Source organism: Rhinopithecus bieti, unplaced genomic scaffold (assembly GCF_001698545.2).
Source record: "Rhinopithecus bieti isolate Rb0 unplaced genomic scaffold, ASM169854v2 scaffold_19939, whole genome shotgun sequence".
Lineage (NCBI taxonomy): Eukaryota > Metazoa > Chordata > Mammalia > Primates > Cercopithecidae > Rhinopithecus > Rhinopithecus bieti.
In genome coordinates this window covers 3986101-4005451 of record NW_016810019.1, presented here as the reverse complement: position 1 = coordinate 4005451, position 19351 = coordinate 3986101, and the positions used below count along the sequence as shown (strand labels likewise).

The window sequence follows — 19351 nt, the reverse complement described above, 5'->3', positions numbered from 1 at the left end:
AAAGCATACAATTCAGTGTTTTTCAGTGTATTCACAGAGTGCAACTATCACAAAAGTCAATATTAAGACATTTTAATCACTCCAAGAAGAAATCTTGGACCCCTTAGCAGTCATTCCCCATTTCTCCCTCCCAACACCCCTAGGCTTATGCAATCACCGATCTATCTTCTGTATGTATAGGATTTGTCTAGTCTAGACACTTCATAGAAATGGAATTCCATTTGTGGTCTTTTGTGATTTCACTTCACATAGTGTTTCAGAGTTCATCCATATTGGTTTTTTGTTGTGTTTTAGATGGAGTTTTGCTCTTGTTGCCCAGGCTGGAGTGCATTGGTATGATCTCGGCTCACTGCAACCCCCACCTCCTGGGTTCAAGCAATTCTCCTGCCTCAGCCTCCCGAATAGCTGGGGTTACAGGTGCCCACCACCATGCCCAGCTAATTTTTGTAGTTTTAGTAGAGACGGGGTTTCGCCATGTTGGCCAGGCTGGTCTGAAACTCCTGACCTCAGGTGATCCGCCTGCCTCGGCCTCCCAAAGTGCTGGGATTACAGGCGTCAGTTACTGCAGCTGGCCAGGGTTCATTCATATTGTAACATGTTATCAGTATTTCATTTCTTTGTATTGCCAAATCACATTTCATTGTATGGATATAACACAATTTGTTTATTCTATAGCTGATGCATACTTGTTTCCTCTTGGCTAGTATGAATAATGTTGCTTTGAAAATTCATTTACAAGGTTTTGCATGAACATATGTTTTCATTTTTCTTGGGTACATATATACCTAGAAGTAAAACTGTCGAATCAGATGGTTATTCTTATGTTCAACCTTTTGAGGGAGTACCATACTGTTGTAAAGCAGTCACACCCTATATATTTCCACCACCAGTGTATGAGTGTTCCGATTTTGCCACACCTTGGCTGACACTTGGTTTTTTGTTTTTATTATAGCCATTCCAGTGGGTGGGAATTAGTAGCTCATTGTGATTTTGATTTGCATTTCCTGATGGCTAATGATGGTGAGCCTCTTACCTCTTTTGAAAAAATGTTTATTACTACTGACCTCAGGTGATCCACCCCCCTCAGCCTCCCAAAGTGCTGGGATTATAGATGTGAGCCACTGCGCCCGGCCCTGGATTCAAATTCTAATCCATTGATTTATATGCCAATCTTTATAACAGTACAATACAGTCTTGATTACTATAGGTTTGTAGTAAGTTTTAAATAAGGAAGGGTGAGTCTTGCAACTTTATTCTTTTTGAAGATTATCTTGGCTGTCCCTTGAATTTTTATATGAATTTTAATATCAGTTCATCAATTTCTGCAGAGTCCAGCTTGGATTTGATAGGAATTGCATTGAATCTATAGATCAATTTGAGGAATATTATAACCTAAAAAATTTGAAATCCTCCAATCCACAAAGGACATCCTTTTATTTAGTTAGTTATTCTTTCATTTCTTTCCACAGTGTTTTTTTAGCTTTCAGTTTATAAATTTTGTACTTATTAAATTTATTTCTGAGGGTTTCATTCTTTTTGATGCTATTGTAAATTGAATTGTTAATTTCACTTTTGGTTTATTTGTTGCTACTAATGCTATATATTTTAATGTGTTATATTTTCATTTTATTCAGGATAATGCACTTTTCTTGGTGGGGGTGGGTGGCAAGGTCTTGGTCTGTCACCCAGGCTGGAGTGCAAAGGCGTGATCTTGGCTCAATGCAGCCTTGGCCTCCTAGACACAGGCAATCCTCCCACCTCATCCTCCTGCATGGCTGGGACTACAGGCACACACCACCACGCCCAGCTAACTTTTTCATATCTTGTAAAGAGACAGGGTTTCACTATGTTGGCCAGGCTGGTCTTGAACTCCTGGACTCAAGCGATCCTCCGGCCTTGGCCTCCCAAAGTGCTGGGATTACAGGCATGAGCCACCATGCCTAGCCTTTTTTTAATTTCTAGAGACACACGGATTTTTCTCTTTGACCCACAGATTATTTTAAAATGTGGTTTAGTTTCCAAGTGTTTGGAGATTTTCTTGTTATCTTTCTGTTACTGATTTCTAATTTGATTCCATTGTTGTTGGAGAACACATTCTGTATGATTTCCATTCTTTAAATTAGTTGAGATTTGTTTTATGGCCCAGGATATGATCTCTCCTGATAGATGTTCTGTGGACACTTGAATATGTATCTTGCAGCTGTTGGTTGTAGTGTTCTATAAATATCTATTAGATCCTGTTAGTTGATGTTATTGGGGTTTTCTATATCCTTCCTGACTTCCTGTCTACTGCTTTTATCATCATTTAGAGGAACTGAAGCCTCCAACTGTAACTCTGGATTTGTCCATTTCTTATTTCAATTCCTTCAGTTTTTGTTTCACATCTTTTGCAGCTCTATTGTTAGGTACATACACATTTAGGATTTCTGTTTTCTTGATGAATTTGACTCTTAAATCTTTATACTATGTCACTGTCTCTGGTAATTTTCTTTGCTCTGAAGTCTGTCTCACATTAATGTAGCTACTTCTGATTTCTTTTGATTGTTTTCATGATATATTTTTTCCATCTTTTATTGCAACTTGCCTGTATCCTTATATTTGAAGTGAATTTTTTGTATGCAGCATATAATTGTGTCATATTTCTTAATCCATTCTGATAATCTGTCTTTTAATTGATGTATTTAGACCATTTACATTTAATGTCATTAATGATATTTTAAGACTTAAGTCGGCCATTTTTTTTGTTTTGCTTTCTGTTTGTGCTGTTTTTGTTTTCTTTTTCCTACTTCCTACTTTCCTGTGAGTTATATAAACATTATTTAAAATGCTGCTTTTCTTTATTTACATAGTTTTGTTTGTTTCTTTGTTTTTGAGATGGAGTCTTGCTCTGTTGCCCAGGCTGGAGTACAATGACATAATCTTGGCTCATGGCAACCTCTGCCTCCTAGGTTCAAGTAATTCTCCTGCCTCAGCCTTCTGGGTACCTTGGATTATAGGGGTGAGCCACCATGCCTGGCTAATTTTTGTATTTCAGACCTTACTTTAAACAATAGCTGTACCACTGACAAAGATTGTAGATAATACAATTCTCTGAGGTTTAGTTTCTTCAAGTATAAGGTCGGGGGTAGAGTGCGGGAATCATGGTGGATGATCCTAATTAAGGTTTGAGGCTTGCGCCTGCATAGGGAAGAATGAGCCCCTAAAGCCATTCCCTGCAGGTTAAGACAAGTCTCCTTATTAGTTGTTCAGGAAAGTCTTCAATTAAATTGAAGGGCTGGCATACTGCAACTCCTGCAAGTCCTTAGTCATTATCAGCTTTGGCTGGTTAGAATCCGCTATGATAAACATGTGCTTCAATTTTGCTATCTGGAAGGTAGGTGCTGCTGCAAGTGGAAAGTCTGTCTTTAAGAATATGCACTGCAGCCGGGCGTGGTGGCTCACGCCTGTAATCCCAACACTTTGGGAGACCCAGGCAGGCGGATTGCTTGAGGTCGGGAGTTCAGGACCAGCCTGGCCAACATGGTGAACCACCGTCTCTACTAAAAATACAAAAGATAGCCCGGTGTGGTGCTGCTCATCTGTAATCTCAGCTGCTCAGGAGGCTGAGCAGGAGAATCACTTGAACCTGGGAGGCGGAGGTTGCAGTGAGCCAAGATCCTGCCACTGCACTCCAGCCTGGGCAACTGTTAGAAATGCTTGTTTCCCGGCAACGCAAAGAAATAGCACTCAAACATAAATTTAAATCTCTCAGAAAGACCATTTTTACTTTCTGCAGAAAGGGTACGTCTCACGGATGGAACAATGGTGAAAACCCACTTGAACAAAGGAAAAGCAGACCTATTTATGCCTCACATATTTGGGTCGTCATTACTGCTGTGTCTTGCATCCATTGTCTGGTGCTGGACCTCACAGTCTTAAACTGATACCTGATTTGCTAACATCCTGAAACTTTCCTAAATAGATAAGTGCAAGGGAGGATAAAGGAGAGGAAGTTGCTTATGAAAGGTTTAAGGAAGCAATAAAATTTCCAAATGAGGAGCATAAGCTATGAGCTGAGACTTGCTTGGGCCTCTCCAGACATGCCTGAGTAAGCCAAAGCAACTAACTGGCCTAAAGTGTAAGAACTGACAGTTGATAGGAGGCTTTAGAGTAAGAAGTGATTATTCTTAGTGTCTATTATTTTATTTTTAAACCAAGATGAGCTTTGAAGAGGAACTTTTCTACTTTCTACAGCAACAGAGTGAGATTCTGTCTCAAAAAACAACAAACAAAAGAATATGCGCTGCAAAAGCTGGCACGGTGGCTCACGCCTCTAATCCCAGCACTTTGGGAGGCCAAGGGGTGGGGGCGGATCATGAGGTCAGGAGTTCGAGACCAGCAGGGCCAACATGGTGAAACCCCATCTCTACTAAAAATACAAAAATTAGCCAGGCATGGTGGTGTAGGCCTGTAATCCCAGCTACTCAGAAGGCTGAGGCGGGAGAATCAGTTGAACCTGGAAGGCAGAGGTTGCAGTGAGCCGAGGTCGCACACTGGACGCCAGCCTGGGCAAGAGCGAGACTCCGTATCAAAAAAAAAAAAAAAAAAAAGACCGCGCTGGAATTTGCTTTATTCAGTGACGATTATATTGATCAGATTTGTCTATGTTGATACTTGTAGGGGATGAAGGAGAGGGAGAAGTCAACGATGACAGCAAATTTTAGTGTAGAGCAACTGAGAGAATGGTGGTGCAGGAAACACAGGGAACAGAAGCGGCTGGGAAGTGGAAATGGAGATAACATCATGCTGTGGACATTCGGGATCCACAGAGCTGGGTAAAAAGCAGGTTTAACTTACTCCTTATCCCCCTTTAAGATGCTTCTCAAGTAGCCTCACTCCCTAAAACAAACAGATATTTGGCATTGAGCCACATTATTCTGCAGCCGCCATATTTTCTTCCAGGTAGAAGGCAGGCCCTTCCTGGTGTAAACAAACAAGATCGGGCTTGAATGAATGACACTCCTCCCTGATGACCGGCTTCTGGTTTATATCCTGTAACTTGCCCCTCTGTTAATGGGGTTCTTCAAAATCCAGCCTCAGATGCCCTCCTCCCGCAGCGGTGGCCTCCACCGCTGGCCTGGCGAGCTCACGTGGTCCAGCTTGTGCAACTCCGGGTTTCCGGCTTTTGGCCACTCAGGGTTGGACCTGGGACTGGTGCTGGTCGGCCCTGCAGGCGCTGTGGACTGGGAAAGCACAGAGCTTCCCCACCCCGTTCCCGGGACTGGGGCGCTCGCCACGATGCCCCGCCCCACTCCTCACCCCCTGAATGCAGGGCGCTTGCTGCTACTCGGTGGCTCAAGCACCGTCTTCATTCTCTGCCCGCCCCTTTCCCGGGACACTGCGCACGCACCACAGAGCCGCGCCCCTCGCCTCACCCCGCCACCGGGACGCAGAGCGTCAGCCGCCGCGTTTCCGGCGACATCTCGCTGCATCCACCCGGCTTGCGCGGCCCTTGTGGACAGCCCGGGCTTCTGAGACCGTGCGGAATTATTTGGGATTATCTTATTATTTCTTGGCCACTTTTAACTTTTAGGGATTATTTAGGAGTTTCACGGTCGTCTGCTTTTCGTCCCCCCGATTCAGCCGGGCCTTTAGGCCGTGTGGTCGGTGCTTTTCTCATTGGGTATTTTCTGCTTTTCTTTTTTTTTTTTTTTTTTTTTGAGACGGAGTCTTGCTCTGCCGCCCAGGCTGGAGTGCAGTGGCCGGCTCTCAGCTCACTGCAAATTCCGCCTCCCGGGTTCCCGCCATTCTCCTGTCTCAGCCTCCCGAGTAGCTGGGACTACAGGCGCCTGCCTTATCGCCCGGCTAGTTTTTTGTATTTTTTAGTAGAGACGGGGTTTCACCGTATTAGCCAGGATGGTCTCGATCTCCTGACCTCATGATCCGCCTGTCTCGGCCTCCCAAAGTGCTGGGATTACAGGCTTGAGCCACCGCGCCCGGCCTATTTTCTGCTTTTCTTAAAAGAAGTTGTGGACGCGCGGAGTCCCTGACTCCTGAGCAAAGGCTTACCCGTGTAGCATAGTGCTGCCTGGTTTCTTGGTGGTTTTGTTGCTCCATCTGTTTAAAAGCCTCGCTAACTCAGTGCCGCCTCCAGTTAAGAACTGTGGGCAAGATCCCAAGCCCCCTGCCCTTCCCTGTTTTATGGAAACTTAATTTTTTTTTTTTTGTCCTTGAGGGAGGGTCTCACTCTGTCGCCCAGGCTTGAGTGCAGTAGCCTGAATATGTCTAATTGCAGCTTCTGCCTCCTGGGCTCAAGCCATCCTCCCACTTCAGCCTCCCAAGAAGCTGGGATTACAGGCGCATGCCACCATGCCCGATTGCTTTTTAAATATTTTTTAGTAGACAATGGGTTTCACCATGTTGGCCAGGCTGGTCTCGAACTCCTAACCCCAGGTGATCCGCCTGCCTTGGCCTCCCAAAGTACTGGGATTACAGGCGTGAGCCACTGCACATGGCCTAATTCTTTAAACAGAATAAACGGGGTGTGCATTGCTTTCATCTTGTTAGGCTGGCTGCATGCTGGATACTTTCTGTAGGAAAATAGGAGCTGTTTTTCCAAGGGTGCAATGTCACATGTGAATATGACGTGTTTCCGTATATTTTATCCTCCCTTTCTGCCCTACTAACAAGAACTGTGAGTTGGACACAGAAGTTTCTAAAAAAGTTGAGTATTGAAATTGGCTGTTGCAGCAGGGACGAAAAGCAGCAGTCCTACCTCCCCTCAAAAGAGACATTAAGGTAGTTGGATTAAGGGCACAGGAGTATTTGCTTTTCAACTTTGTGGTAACGTGGGTAGCTAATGAAATGACTAACGCATCACCTGATTATAGAGCTGTCAGTGGATCTTGCTGAGTTTCCTGTGGGCCTATGTGATTAGAACTAAGGTTTTTGTGACAATGGTAGGGATCTGTTCAGCGTTTATTATGTGCTAAGCACCTTTACATGTGACATCCACTGAATAGTCACAACAGCCCCAGGAAATTGGTACCAGTGTTATCCTCATGGTACATGAAGGATACTGAGATTTAGGTTGCGTAGCTTGCGGGTTGGACACACTTCTTTCTGACTGCTGGAGAGCTGTGCTTTTAACCACCTCTGATCCAGCTTGTTTTCTGCAGGTGCAGGCCAGGGGTAGTCTCCCGTCTGGACAGAGAAGAGAAGAATGCAGGACACCGGCTCAGTGTGAGTGGACAGGAAATGGGTATGGAGTAGCCAGGAGCTTCTGGAAACCAGAGTTCCTTTCCTCAGCTGAAAAGAACCCTAAGAGTAGACTGCCTGGGATTGCGTGGGGGATGGGAGGATCACTGGACCTGTGGGCCAGAGACTTGGGTTTGAGTCCCAGCTCTGGCTTTGCTGAGATGTGTGACTCGCAGAAAGTCATCCAACCTCTGTGGGCCTTATTTTCAGTGATAGAACCTGTGGGGAATGATTACCTTTTAGTCCCATCCTATGGCAATATGGTTTGTTTTTAAAGCCAGGTTAACACTGACTTCTCTCTCGTGTTTTCAGAGTGCCTTTGCATTGGTTTGGCTTTGGCTACGCAGCACTGGTTGCTTCTGGTGGGATTATTGGCTATGTAAAAGCAGGTATGGTTTTGTTGTTACTTAGCCTCTTAACATCTTCAACGTTGTTCCCGTGAAATGTGAGTGCCTGGGTCCCTGAGAAGCAAGCTCGTTTGAGTTAGGTGTGCTGTAGGTCCCCAAGCTGGAGTGCAGGCTTCCTTGTCAGTGTTGCAGCTCCTGCACTTGCCTTCTGGTTATCTGGCGAAGCTGAGCTGGGCCTCTTGTGGAATTACTTGTTTTTGCCTCTTTATCTAAAGATAGGCAGGGGTGGTTGTAGTTTGTTGTTATCATTGAGTACCGTGCATCAGCCACGACCCCCAAGTGCCATCTCTGGGCTCAGGTAGGAGGAAACCTCTGGTCTACACAGACTGGTATTTTGAAGTCTCTTCATTATGCCAGGCAGGGGTGTGTGAGTGGCTGTGCTTGTTTCTGCCCCCTAGTCCTTGCCTGCATTCCCATCCCAACCCCTGCACCAGAATTCTTATTCTCCAGGTCTTTGTATTTTTATTTAATTGACTGACCCTATTTCCCTCTCCTTTTGTGATTTGCTGGAAGTCCTGCATATACACAGTTCCATCCCTTCACGATTGATCAGGCCTGTTTAGAAAGAAGGCCTAGCCACTAGCCACTAGTTCCATCTAAGGAGGGAAGATGGCCTTCTTTCCTTTCCTTAGATGGAAGTGCCCTGCCTATTAGAGGAGAGAAAAATGGGGTGGGAAGACTCTCACTTCTCTGAGAAGATAGCACACTCCCCAAAACATCTTCCTGCTTGAGTCCACCTTGGCTATGAGCTGTGTTGAGAATTCTCTGTGCTGTCCTCCTTTTAGGGATGGGGGTCTGGTGGATTCCGTTAGTAAAATAAGTGCCTCATGTTAAAAATGCGAGCTGTGTTTGCTTCCCTTTAGGCAGCGTGCCGTCCCTGGCTGCGGGACTGCTCTTCGGCAGCCTAGCTGGCCTGGGTGCTTACCAGCTGTCTCAGGATCCAAGGAACGTTTGGGTTTTCCTAGGTATGTCTGCTTCAGCGTCTCCTTAGGGCAGCTGTGTATCCAGAATACTCTTTTCCAAACGACCCTGGTTTGGTGGGATGGGGTGAGGTCTTCACACTTAACTTATGACATTTTCACTTCTTCTACCAAGTCCTCAGAAAGTTTTAAAATGAGGGTGCAGAGGCAGGATTTGTGCTGGTTTTTGTTTATCTTTTATGTATAGAACATGGAAGGATTTCCATACCTCGTGAATGTATTTACCCAGTAGCATTAAACTTCTATAAGGCAAATGTGTCAGCCGTTGAGGTTGCCCATGGAAGACCACTGGCCTCAGCATCCCTAAGACATCACACATCTGGGTTAGGTTTGCATCCGAGTTGCAATTTCTCCATTTGAAAATCACCTCTGGGCCGGGCGCGGTGGCTCAAGCCTGTAATCCCAGCACTTTGGGAGGCCGAGACTGGCAGATCATGAGGTCAGAAGATCGAGACCATCCTGGCTAACACGGTGAAACCCCGTCTCTACTAAAAGATACAAAAAACTAGCTGGGCGAGGTGGCGGGCGCCTGTAGTCCCAGCTACACGGGGGAGGCTGAGGCAGGAGAATGGCATAAACCTGGGAGGCGGAGCGTGAAGTGACCTGAGATCCGGCCACTGCACTCCAGCCTGGGCGACAGAGCAAAACTTCGTCTCAAAAAAAAGAAAAAAAAAGAAAATCACCTCTTTAGCAGTTAGCTAAATGTGACTGCGGTGGCTCACACCAGTACTCCCAGCACTTTGGAAGGCCGAGGTGAGCGGATCACAAGGTGAGGAGTTCAAGACCAGCCTGCCCAACATGGTGAAACTCCGTCTCTACTAAAAATACAAAAATTAGCTGGATATGGTGGCAGGCGCCTGTAGTCCCAGCTACTTGGGAGGCTGAGGCAGGAGAATCGCTTGAACCTGGGAGGCAGAGATTGCAGTAAGCTGAGATCACGCCACTGCACTCCAGCCTGGGAGACAGAGCAAGACTCGGTGTCAAAAAACAAAAAACATGGGCATAGAAGCAGAACTGGAAATGCACCCTGTGAGCGGCATGGACAGTGAGTGGGGTGGGGGACCGAGGAGTCCTCCTTATCAGGGTGGCTTTTAGCACATTTCTGTGGGGCTCCACCCATGTGTCAGACGCTGCTAGGAGTGTGGGTTCCTCACTGTCTCCACAAACCCCGGGTGAGAATGAGTGCCATGTGGGAGGGAGAAGCCGTGTGATCTGTACACATCAGCCGGGTTGGGAAGGGAGGTCAGTGATGGCTAATGGGGTGTGCTGAGGAAGGAGGTGCATCCAGGTCCCCGCTCTGCCTAATAGCTCCCTCCCTCATGCTCCAAAATGACTTTCAGCCTGCATTTTTCCTTTCTGTGATTGTACTCCACTCAGCAAATGACCTCATGCCTACTTCAGGGAAAAAAATAGCAGCCATCAGGTGGGGATTCCCCGGAGCCTTTAATCTCCAAGCCTCACCTCGTCCTGTTTTCCCTCCTGTCCAACACCAGTGTCCTCCTCTGGGCTTTGGGTGTCTTCTCCCTGACCTTCTCCAGACCTTTACACCGGCAAGGATCCTGTCTTGTATTTGTAGTCCTTTTAGGTGGATCCCCCCATTGATACTCAGATGTACTTGTCTCCTTCCCCTTCATAAAATTCCCTTTTTTTGAGACAGAGTCTCACTGTATTGCCCAGGCCAGAGTGTAGTGGCACAGTCTTGGCTCACTGCAACCTCCACCTACCGGGTTCAAGCAATTCTCCTGTCTCAGTGTTCCGGGTAGCTGGGATTCAGGCGTCCGCCAACATGCCCAGCTGATTTTTCTATTTTTAGTAGAGACAGGAGTTTCACCATGTTGTCCAGGCTGGTTTATAACTCCTGACCTCAGGTTTGGGAGGCCGAGGAGGGTGGATTGCCTGAGCTCAGGAGTTCGAGACCACCATGGGCAACATGGTGAAACCGGGTCTTTAATAAAATAAAATAAAGTTAGCCAGATGTGATGGCGGGCGCCTGTGGTCTGAGCTACTCAGGAGGCTGAGACTTGAGAATTGCTTGATCCCGGCAGTTGCAGGTTGCAGTGAGCCAAGATCACACCACTGCACTCTAGCCTGGGCGACAGAGCGAGAATCTGTCTCAAAAACAAACAGAAAATGCGACTCTGTTCATGTATCCTTCTGCTTAGTAGCCTTTAACGGCTTCTCATTGCTCTTAGGATGAAAACCCAATCCCTAGTATGGCCTTCAAGGCTCCATGTGGTCTGGCCCCTCTTACTTGATCTCTGTGCCACACTGGCCTTTTAAGGTGAATGTGCCATGCTCCCTGTCACCACAGGGCCTCTGCATATACTGTCCCCTCTGCCTGGAATAGGCCTTCCCATCCTTCAGCTCATTAATTCCTGCCGTAATTTCAGATCTCAGCCAATCTTCACTTTTTTGGCTAAGCCTTTTTATTTGTGTGTGTCTTTAAAGTCTGTCCCATCAGACCTGAAGCACTGTAAAAGGGCAGAGACAGTTACGATTACCTTTGTATTCTCCAGCACCTAGCACAGCGCTTGACATGTAGTAGGTGCTTTGACAGATACCCAGTGGGAATTGCGTGCAGGGTAGAGGAAATAGCGTCTGCGGGGCATGAGAAACAGCAGCATTTTGGAGAAAACTAACGCATTGATGGCTAAAGTGTGGGTTTTGCAGAAGACAAGTGGTAAGAGATGAGGCTGGAAGGGCAGGCAGGGCCCAGGCTGTGAAGGGCTCTATTTGGCCAGTATTGGTACTTGGACCCATAGGATGTGGGCAGCCAGTAATCTCCACCCACTTGGTGAAGGAGGAATAAGCATAGGGTGAGGTGTGAGCCTTGAGAGATGGGTGGGGCTTGGCCCACTTCTGATTCCCCTGCGTAGAAGATGTAATGAGTTTTAACCCTTCTTTATATTTTTTTCATCAGCTACATCTGGTACCTTGGCTGGCATTATGGGAATGAGATTCTACAACTCTGGAAAATTCATGCCTGCAGGTTTAATTGCAGGTGCCAGGTACTTTTCATTTGTTACTCCTCTTTACCATGTAGAGTTCAGTTTATTCCCCAGGATACTATATGCATTCAAAACCTAACTTGTTTCAGGATATCTGATGCTATGCATCAACTGACATTTGATATATACACTAATAGGAAATGTTTCAAAAACAATAGCTGGTTTAATGTCAAAATGGCATGAGTATATCCATTCACTGTGGAAATGGGTTTGTTCGCATGTTTGCTTTCCGGTCCATCCTGGCTCCTCCCTATATGGTGGCAGAAGTTTTCCTGCAAAGCCATGACTGCAACCTTTTGTGTGACTTGCATGGAAGATGCGGGGGTCCCATATTTCTTAGATGTGTAGATGTCTTTTACAGAAAATTTTGCTAAAAGGGAATTTTGATTGAATCCTCTTTTCTAATTTTTTTTTTTTTTGAGACAGAGTATCGCTCTGTCACCCAGGATGGAGTGCAATGGTGTGATCTCTGCTCACTGCAATCACCATCCGCCTTCCGGGTTCAAGTGATTCTCATGCCTCAGCCTCTGGAGTAACTGGGATTACAGGCGTGCACCACCACACTTGGCTCATTTTTGTTGTTTTGGTGGAGATGGTGTTTCACCACGTTAGCCAGGCTGGTCTCGAACTCCTGATCTCATGATCCGCCCACCTTGGCCTCCCAAAATGCTGGGATTACAGGCATGACCCACTGCTCCCGGCCCTGTTTTCTAATTTTGATTATAAAACCTAAACCAAATTGTGGCTTTTAAAAAATTTAGTTATGGCCAGGCATAGTGGCTCACGCCTGTAATCCCAGTACTTTGGGAGGCCGAGGCTGGCGGATCACCTGAGGTCAGGGGTTCAAGACCATCCTGGCCAACATGGTGAAACCCCATCTCTATGAAAACTACAAAAATTAGCCGGGTGTGGTAGTGGGCACTTGTAATCCCAGCTACACGGGAGGCTGAAGCAGGGAGAATTGCTTGAACCTGGGAAGCGTAGATTACAGTGAGCTGAGATCATGCCACTGCACTCCAGCCTGGGGGACAGAGCAAGAGTCCATCTCAAAACAAAAAACAAAAAAAATTTAGTTGTAGGCCAGGTTTGGTGGCTCACGCCTATAATCCCAGCACTTTGGGAGGCCAGAGCAGCCAGATCACTTGAGGTCAGGAGTTCAAGACCAGTCTGCCCACATGGTGAAACCCCATCTCTATGAAAAAATACAAAAATGAGCCGGGCGTGATGGTGCATACCTGTAATCCCAGCTACTTGGGACACTGAGTCAGGAAAATTGCTTGAACCTGGGAGGCAGAGGTTGCAGTGAGCCGAAATTGTGCCGCTGAACTCCAGCCTGGGCAACAGAGGTGAGTGAGACTCTGTATCAAAAGAAAAAAAAAAATTTAACCTTCTTAAAAACAAAAAATTTAGTTGTTAAGTATTATAAAGACATCCTGAAGGCAGGGGCATTTTTTAAAATCTGTTTTGGAGAAAAATTGCATACTCTGATCATAGTCGTGATGCTACCAGTATAATGTTATACCTGAAGCAAAAGAGTCAGTGTGGAGCAAGGTCTAGAGCAGTAAACTGAGAGGCTGGAGATTTGACCATTAATCAGATCCCTGAGGGTGGGGCGGCCTTGCTCTCTCTTGCCTCCGTTTCTTCATCTGTTCAAATTATTGGCAGATGGATTAGGATCCAGCTCATGTGTGCTATTTTAAGACCTCAGTATGAGACTGTCCCTTGGCTTGCTTTTCCTCTGGTTCCTCCAGGGATGGAAATTTTACCTCTGACCACTCTTGCCTTAGTACCTCCTCCCCCACGCAGTTGTGAGGAACCTGCAGAGTTTAGTTCCTTAAAAACATAGCTGCCTGTTCTGTCCTTTACCTGACGTTTTCTGTCTTGTTTCTTTTAAACAGTTTGCTGATGGCCGCCAAAGTTGGAGTTAGTATGTTCAACAGACCCCATTAGCAGAAGTCATGTTCCAGCTCTCACTGATGAAGGATTCTGCATCTTTCACTGTTTTTCAATGTATAAGAGAACTAAGTGGGCAGCAATTTGCAATCTGACATTTACCTAAAAAAAAAAGACACCAACCTTGCGCGGAGGGGTGGAAAATCAGTTGTTACCATTATAACCCTAACAGAGGTACTAATGAGTGAACATGAGCTTATGGAGACCCCATCAAAGAGCTCGATTCTTGGAATTCGATGTTTACTCTCTTCTTTCTGTACTATAGTAAACTCAAGGTAAAATTTAGGTGTTGACTCAACTTTGAGGGCCCTGAAACCCCATTCCGTGCTCTGAGGAACAGTGTGAAAAAATAGAATATCTGTTCTTTTGCTCATCTTAGATTACAGACTGACTTTGAAATTATGTTAAGTGAAATATCAATGAAAATAAAGTTTACTATAAATAATATTTCCTATGGGGTCTTCATTGCCAGAGCTGTCTAGTTCATAGAATGAGATGTTGCTAGCAGCAAGATATAGAAACTTGAAAGTATTTTGTTAATATTTAGAAATTACCTATTTTGAATAACTTAAGGACCAAGGAAAGTTATTTGATTGTACATTGCATTGAAGCTTGTTTCAAAAATGACCTCTGAGGATTTTTTGTTTTTCAAGAGACAAGGTCTTTCTCTGTCACCTAGGTTGGAGAGCAGTAGTGCAATCATATGTCACTATAACCTCAAACTCTTGGATTTAATCATCCCACCTCAGCCTCCTGAATAGCTGGTACTACTGGTGCATACCACCACACCCGGCTAATGTATGTTATTTTTTTTGTAGAGATGGGGTCTTGCTCTGTTGCCCAGGCTGGTCTCAAACTCCTGGTCTCAAGTGATCCTCTCGCCTTGGCCTCCCAAAATGTACTGGAGTAATAAGCATGACCTACTGAGGTTTTCTTCTTTCTTTTTTTTTTTTTTTGAGACGGAGTTTTGCTCTTGTTGCCCAGGCTGGAGTGCAATGCCACAATCTTGGCTCACCACAACCTCTGCCTCCCGGGTTCAAGCAATTCTCCTGCCTCAGATTCCTGAGTACCTGGAATTACAGGCATGCACCACCAGGCCTGGCTAATTGTATTTTTAGTACAGACGGGGTTTCTCCATGTTGGTCGACCTGGTCTCAAACTCTCAACCTCAAGTGATCTGCCTGCCTCGGCCTCCCAAAGTGCTGGGATTACAGGTGTGAGCCACCATGCCTCGCGGCCACTGAGGATTTCTAAGGTTAGGACTGTGGGCCGGGCACGGTGGCTAACTCCTGTAATCCCAACACTTTGGGAAGCCGAGGCAGGCAGGTCACAAGGTCAGGAGTTCGAGACCAGCATGGCCAAAATGCTGAAACCCCCATCTACTAAAAAATACAAAAATTAACCAGGTGTGGTGGTGGGTGCCTGTAGTCCCAGCTACTCGAGAGGCTGAGGCTGGAGAATCACTTGAACCCAGGAGGCGGAGGTTGCAGTGAGCCAAGACCGCGCCACTGCACTCCAGCCTGGGCGACAAGACTCCGTCTCAAAAAGAAAGGACTGTGTAGCAAAATTAAAAGCTGATTTTGTTGTTGTTGTCGTTAATTAGTTCGTACATAAATGTGAAACTAGAATACGCATCTAGAGCTTGAATCATCTAGTTTGGTGTCTGCGTTGGACACGTTCACTGGATACTGGTACTGTTTCAACATGAAGAATTAACTCATTCTGCTACCCCTTGCTTTAGTTTTCATTCCCTCTTTAAAAAGGAAAGCATACTTAACTACTGTTCTCTACCCTAACTGTTCCTGCTTTAGAGTATAGTTCAGACACTTTATGTATTTGCCTAAGCCCCTTGAAAGTGGTCCTAGTTTTCCATCTATTTTTATAGGACTCTGGACAATTGAGGGCACTTGTGTTGCAGTGGTAGAGGCATCAGAAGGCCATAGACCATCCAAAGCTACCAGCCTCCCAGGCTTCCATAGCTAAGAGTTTGAATCACGGTGTTGGCCCTGTTTTCATCTATCATGGAGTGTTTCCAAAGGCCCCCCTTTTTTGCCACTTTCAGTCCTAGAGGAGCACCTGAATCCTGAATGACAAGGTTCCCTGAAGGTGGGAGTTAGTTTAGGTGCCAAGTAGATCCCTGTGTGACTATTTGGTCCTCAGCAATCAGCCTGGAAAATTCTAAGGCAGCCCACAGATGAGAGGCAGGAGGTCTTCATAGCCCTTGCCAAATCCCCTTGTCCCTGCTTCTCTGCAAAGGTCCCGGAGTATTTACTGCCTAAGGGTTGCGCTGGGTCCTAGCAGTGCAAGGAACAAGCCATGGTGCTTGCTCTTCTGGAGTCTAGTGGAGGAGGCGGACGTCTAAACAAAGGCGGTATAGAAATAAGTGTATAATGGAGGTAGATCCCTATTACTGTGGGGGCACACGGAGGGGAGTGGGCATTTCTGTTTAGGGAGTCAAGGTAGGCTTCACAAAGGAACCAATAGTTAAACTGAGCCTTGTCAGCTGATTCACAAGTCAGTTGATGTGAACTCCTTTTGTAAGTTGTCTGTGAGGATTTCATAGACAAGGACGGGGCAAATGTGTCATGTAGATGGAGCAATACATACAGTGCCTCGAAGGCATGAAACTATGTACTACAACTGGGTTCAACCCTTTCCTTAGAGATCTAATTCTTTTTAATGGCTTTTAAGTTGTACGGATGTTTACTATTTACCATTCCCCTACTCATAGAAATATGTCTTATTTAATGCCTTTGATAGCTGGGCGTGGTGGCTCATACCTGTAATCCCTGCACTTTGGGAGGCCGAGGTGGGTAGATCACGGGGTCCAGAGATCGAGACCATCCTGGCCGATATGGTGAAACCCGTCTCTACCAAAAATACAAAAATTAGCTGGGCGTGGTGGCGGGCACCTGTAGTCACAGCTACTCAGGAAGCTGAGGCAGGAGAGTCGCTTGAACCTGGGAGGCCGAGGTTGCAGTGAGCCGAGATCATGCCACTGCACTCCAGCCCAGGTGACAGAGCAAGACTCTGTCTCAAAACAAAACAAAAACAAAAAACAAAAACGGCCGGGCATGGTGGCTCATGCCTGTAATCCCAGCACTTTGGGTGGCTGAGGAGGGCAGATCACAAGGTCAGGAGATCCAGATCATCCTGGCTAATATAGTGGAACCCCATCTCTACTAAAAATACAAAAAATTAGCTGGGTGTCATGGCAGGCACCTGTAGTCCCAGCTACTCAGGAGGCTGAGGCAGGAGAATCGCTTGAACCCGGGAGGCCAAGGTTGCAGTGAGGGGAGATCATGCCACTGCACTTCAGCCTGAGTGAGACTCCGTCACAAAAAAAAAAAAAAAAAAAAGGTGGTGTACCAAGGAATATCTTTGGAAATCCCCATGAACATGTGCAAAGGAATCTGTAGGTTACATTTCTAAACACTGAGTCAAAGCATCTCAGCAGTTACAATTGTGATTGCCCTCAGAAGAAAATGCACCAATTTACCCTCCTCCCAGTGATGGCTAACTTTGTGGAATTGGACGTTTTAAAAATTTTTGACACATGAAGCTAGGAGTCTGAAAACTTTTTCTGTAAAGGGCCAGATATGAATATTTTAGGCTTCGCAGGCCATCTCTGTCCCAGCTGCTCACCTCTGCCTTTGTAGAATGAAAGCAGCCGTAACCAATAGATAAACAAACGAGGGTGACTGTTCCAATAAAACTGTACTTAGGAGCCTTGAAATCTGGATTTCATATAATTTCTACATATTACAAAATAGTAATCTTATTTTGATTTTCTTCAACCATTTAAAAATGCAAAACCGTTCTTAGATTGCTGTCTGCACAAAAACAGGCAATGGACTAGAATTGACTCGCTGACCATAGTCATGCCACCTGCTGATCTACCCCCAAAATGTTATCTAATGGTTTCAGTGATTTAGTTATGAATTATTAAGCATCTTTCATACATTTATTGGCCAGTTATATTTTTTCTGTGAGCAGCCTTTCATCCCTTTTGTCCATGTTTTTGGTTTTTTTTATTTTTTAATTGAAAACACTGGATAGTCTGAGACTTTCTATATAGTATAAAAATGTGTTCCCTATCATATGTATTGAAAATATTTTCCTCTCACTTGTTATTTATGTCTTGATTTTATTTATTTATTTTTGCTGTTGTACAGAAAGAAAACATTTATGAAATCAAATTTATTATATTTTCTTTATGGCTTTCAGATTGAAACCACTATTGCAAATTTTTTTTTTTTTTTTTTGAGACAGAGTCTTGTTCTGTCGCCCAGGCAGGAGTGCAGTGGCATGATCTTGGCTCATTGCAACCTCTGCCTCCCAGGTTCAAGCAATTCTTCTGCCTCAGTCTCCTGAGTAGCTGGGACTACAGGCATGTGCCACCATGCCTGGCTAATTATTTGTATTTTTAGTAGAGACGGGGTTTCACCATGTTAGTCAGGATGGTCTCGATCTCCTGACCTCGTGATACACCCTCCTCGGTCTCCCAAAGTGCTGGGATTACAGGTGTGAGCCACTGCGCCCGGCCACCACTGCCAAATTATAACTGAGACAGCGGAAGAGATCTGACCTAACACGTCATCTTGCTTCTTCTAGCCTCCAAGCTGTCCTTGTTCATTCCGGTGTGGGCTGAACTAACTGTGGGAAGAACTTCGTTTATAGTTTATTTATTTTTTTCTGAGTTGGAGTCTTACTCCGTTGCCTAGGCTGGAGTGCAGTGGCACGATCTCAGCTCACTGCAACCTCTGCATCCTGGGTTCAAGGGATTCGCCTGCTTCAGCCTCCCAAGTAGCTGGGATTACAGGCGCATGCCACCATGCCTGGTTAATTTTGTATTTTTAATAAAGACGGGGGTTTCCAAACACCGCATGTTCTCACTCATAGGTGGGAATTGAACAATGAGAACACTTGGACACAGGAAAGGGAACATCACACACTGCGGCCTGTTGTGGGGTGGGGGTAGTGGGGAGGGATAGCATTAGGAGATATACCTAATGTAAATGACAAGTTAATGGGTGCAGCACACCAACATGGCACATGTATACATATGTAACAAGCTTGCACGTTGTGCACATGTACCCTAGAACATAAAGTATAAAATAAAATAAAATAAAATAAAGACGGGGATTTCACCATGTTAGCCAGGCTTGTCTTGAACTCTTGACCTCAAGTGATCTACCTGCCTCGGCCTCCCAAAGTGATGGGATTACAGGCATGAGCCACCACACCTGGCCTGAAATTATCTTATTTTCTTTCAACACTTTTACAGTTTTATCTTTTAGGTTTCTATTTTTAAAATTTATTAATTAACAAATGTCCACATTATGGGGTACGATGTGATGGTTTTTTTTTTTTTTTTTTTTTTTTTTTTTTTTGAGACGGAGTCTCGCTCTGTCGCCAGGGCTGGAGCGCAGTGGCCGGATCTCAGCTCACTGCAAGCTACGCCTCCCGGGTTCACGCCATTCTCCTGCCTCAGCCTCCCGAGTAGCTGGGACTACAGGCGCCCGCCACATCGCCCGGCTAGTTTTTTGTATTTTTTTGGTAGAGACGGGGTTTCACCGTGTTAGCCAGGATGGTCTCGATCTCCTGACCTCGTGATCCGCCCGTCTCGGCCTCCCAAAGTGCTGGGATTACAGGCTTGAGCCACCGCGCCCGGCCAGGATGTGATGTTTTAATCTCTGTATACATTATAGAAAGATTCAATCAAGCTAAGCTATCATATTACCAAATTACCGTTTCTTGTGTGGTG

At 45.5% G+C, this 19351-nt stretch overlaps 1 protein-coding gene across 3 annotated transcripts; it reads left to right on the top strand.

Moving 5' to 3' along the window:
- The first annotated feature begins 147 nt into the window (after positions 1–147).
- Positions 148–18014, top strand: TMEM14C (transmembrane protein 14C). 3 transcript variants are annotated; one of them, XM_017891158.1, is made up of 6 exons: positions 148–170; positions 7549–7625; positions 8507–8608; positions 11544–11631; positions 14405–14409; positions 17857–18014. In XM_017891158.1, exons 1-6 carry the CDS (start codon positions 148–150, stop codon positions 18012–18014), a joined length of 453 nt encoding a protein of 150 aa, XP_017746647.1. The 3 variants fall into 3 exon arrangements, with proteins under 3 accessions (XP_017746647.1, XP_017746649.1, XP_017746648.1); XM_017891160.1 differs by lacking the exon at positions 8507–8608; XM_017891159.1 differs by lacking the exons at positions 148–170; positions 14405–14409; positions 17857–18014 and adding exons at positions 7152–7221; positions 13530–13617.
- The last annotated feature ends 1337 nt before the right edge of the window (positions 18015–19351 follow it).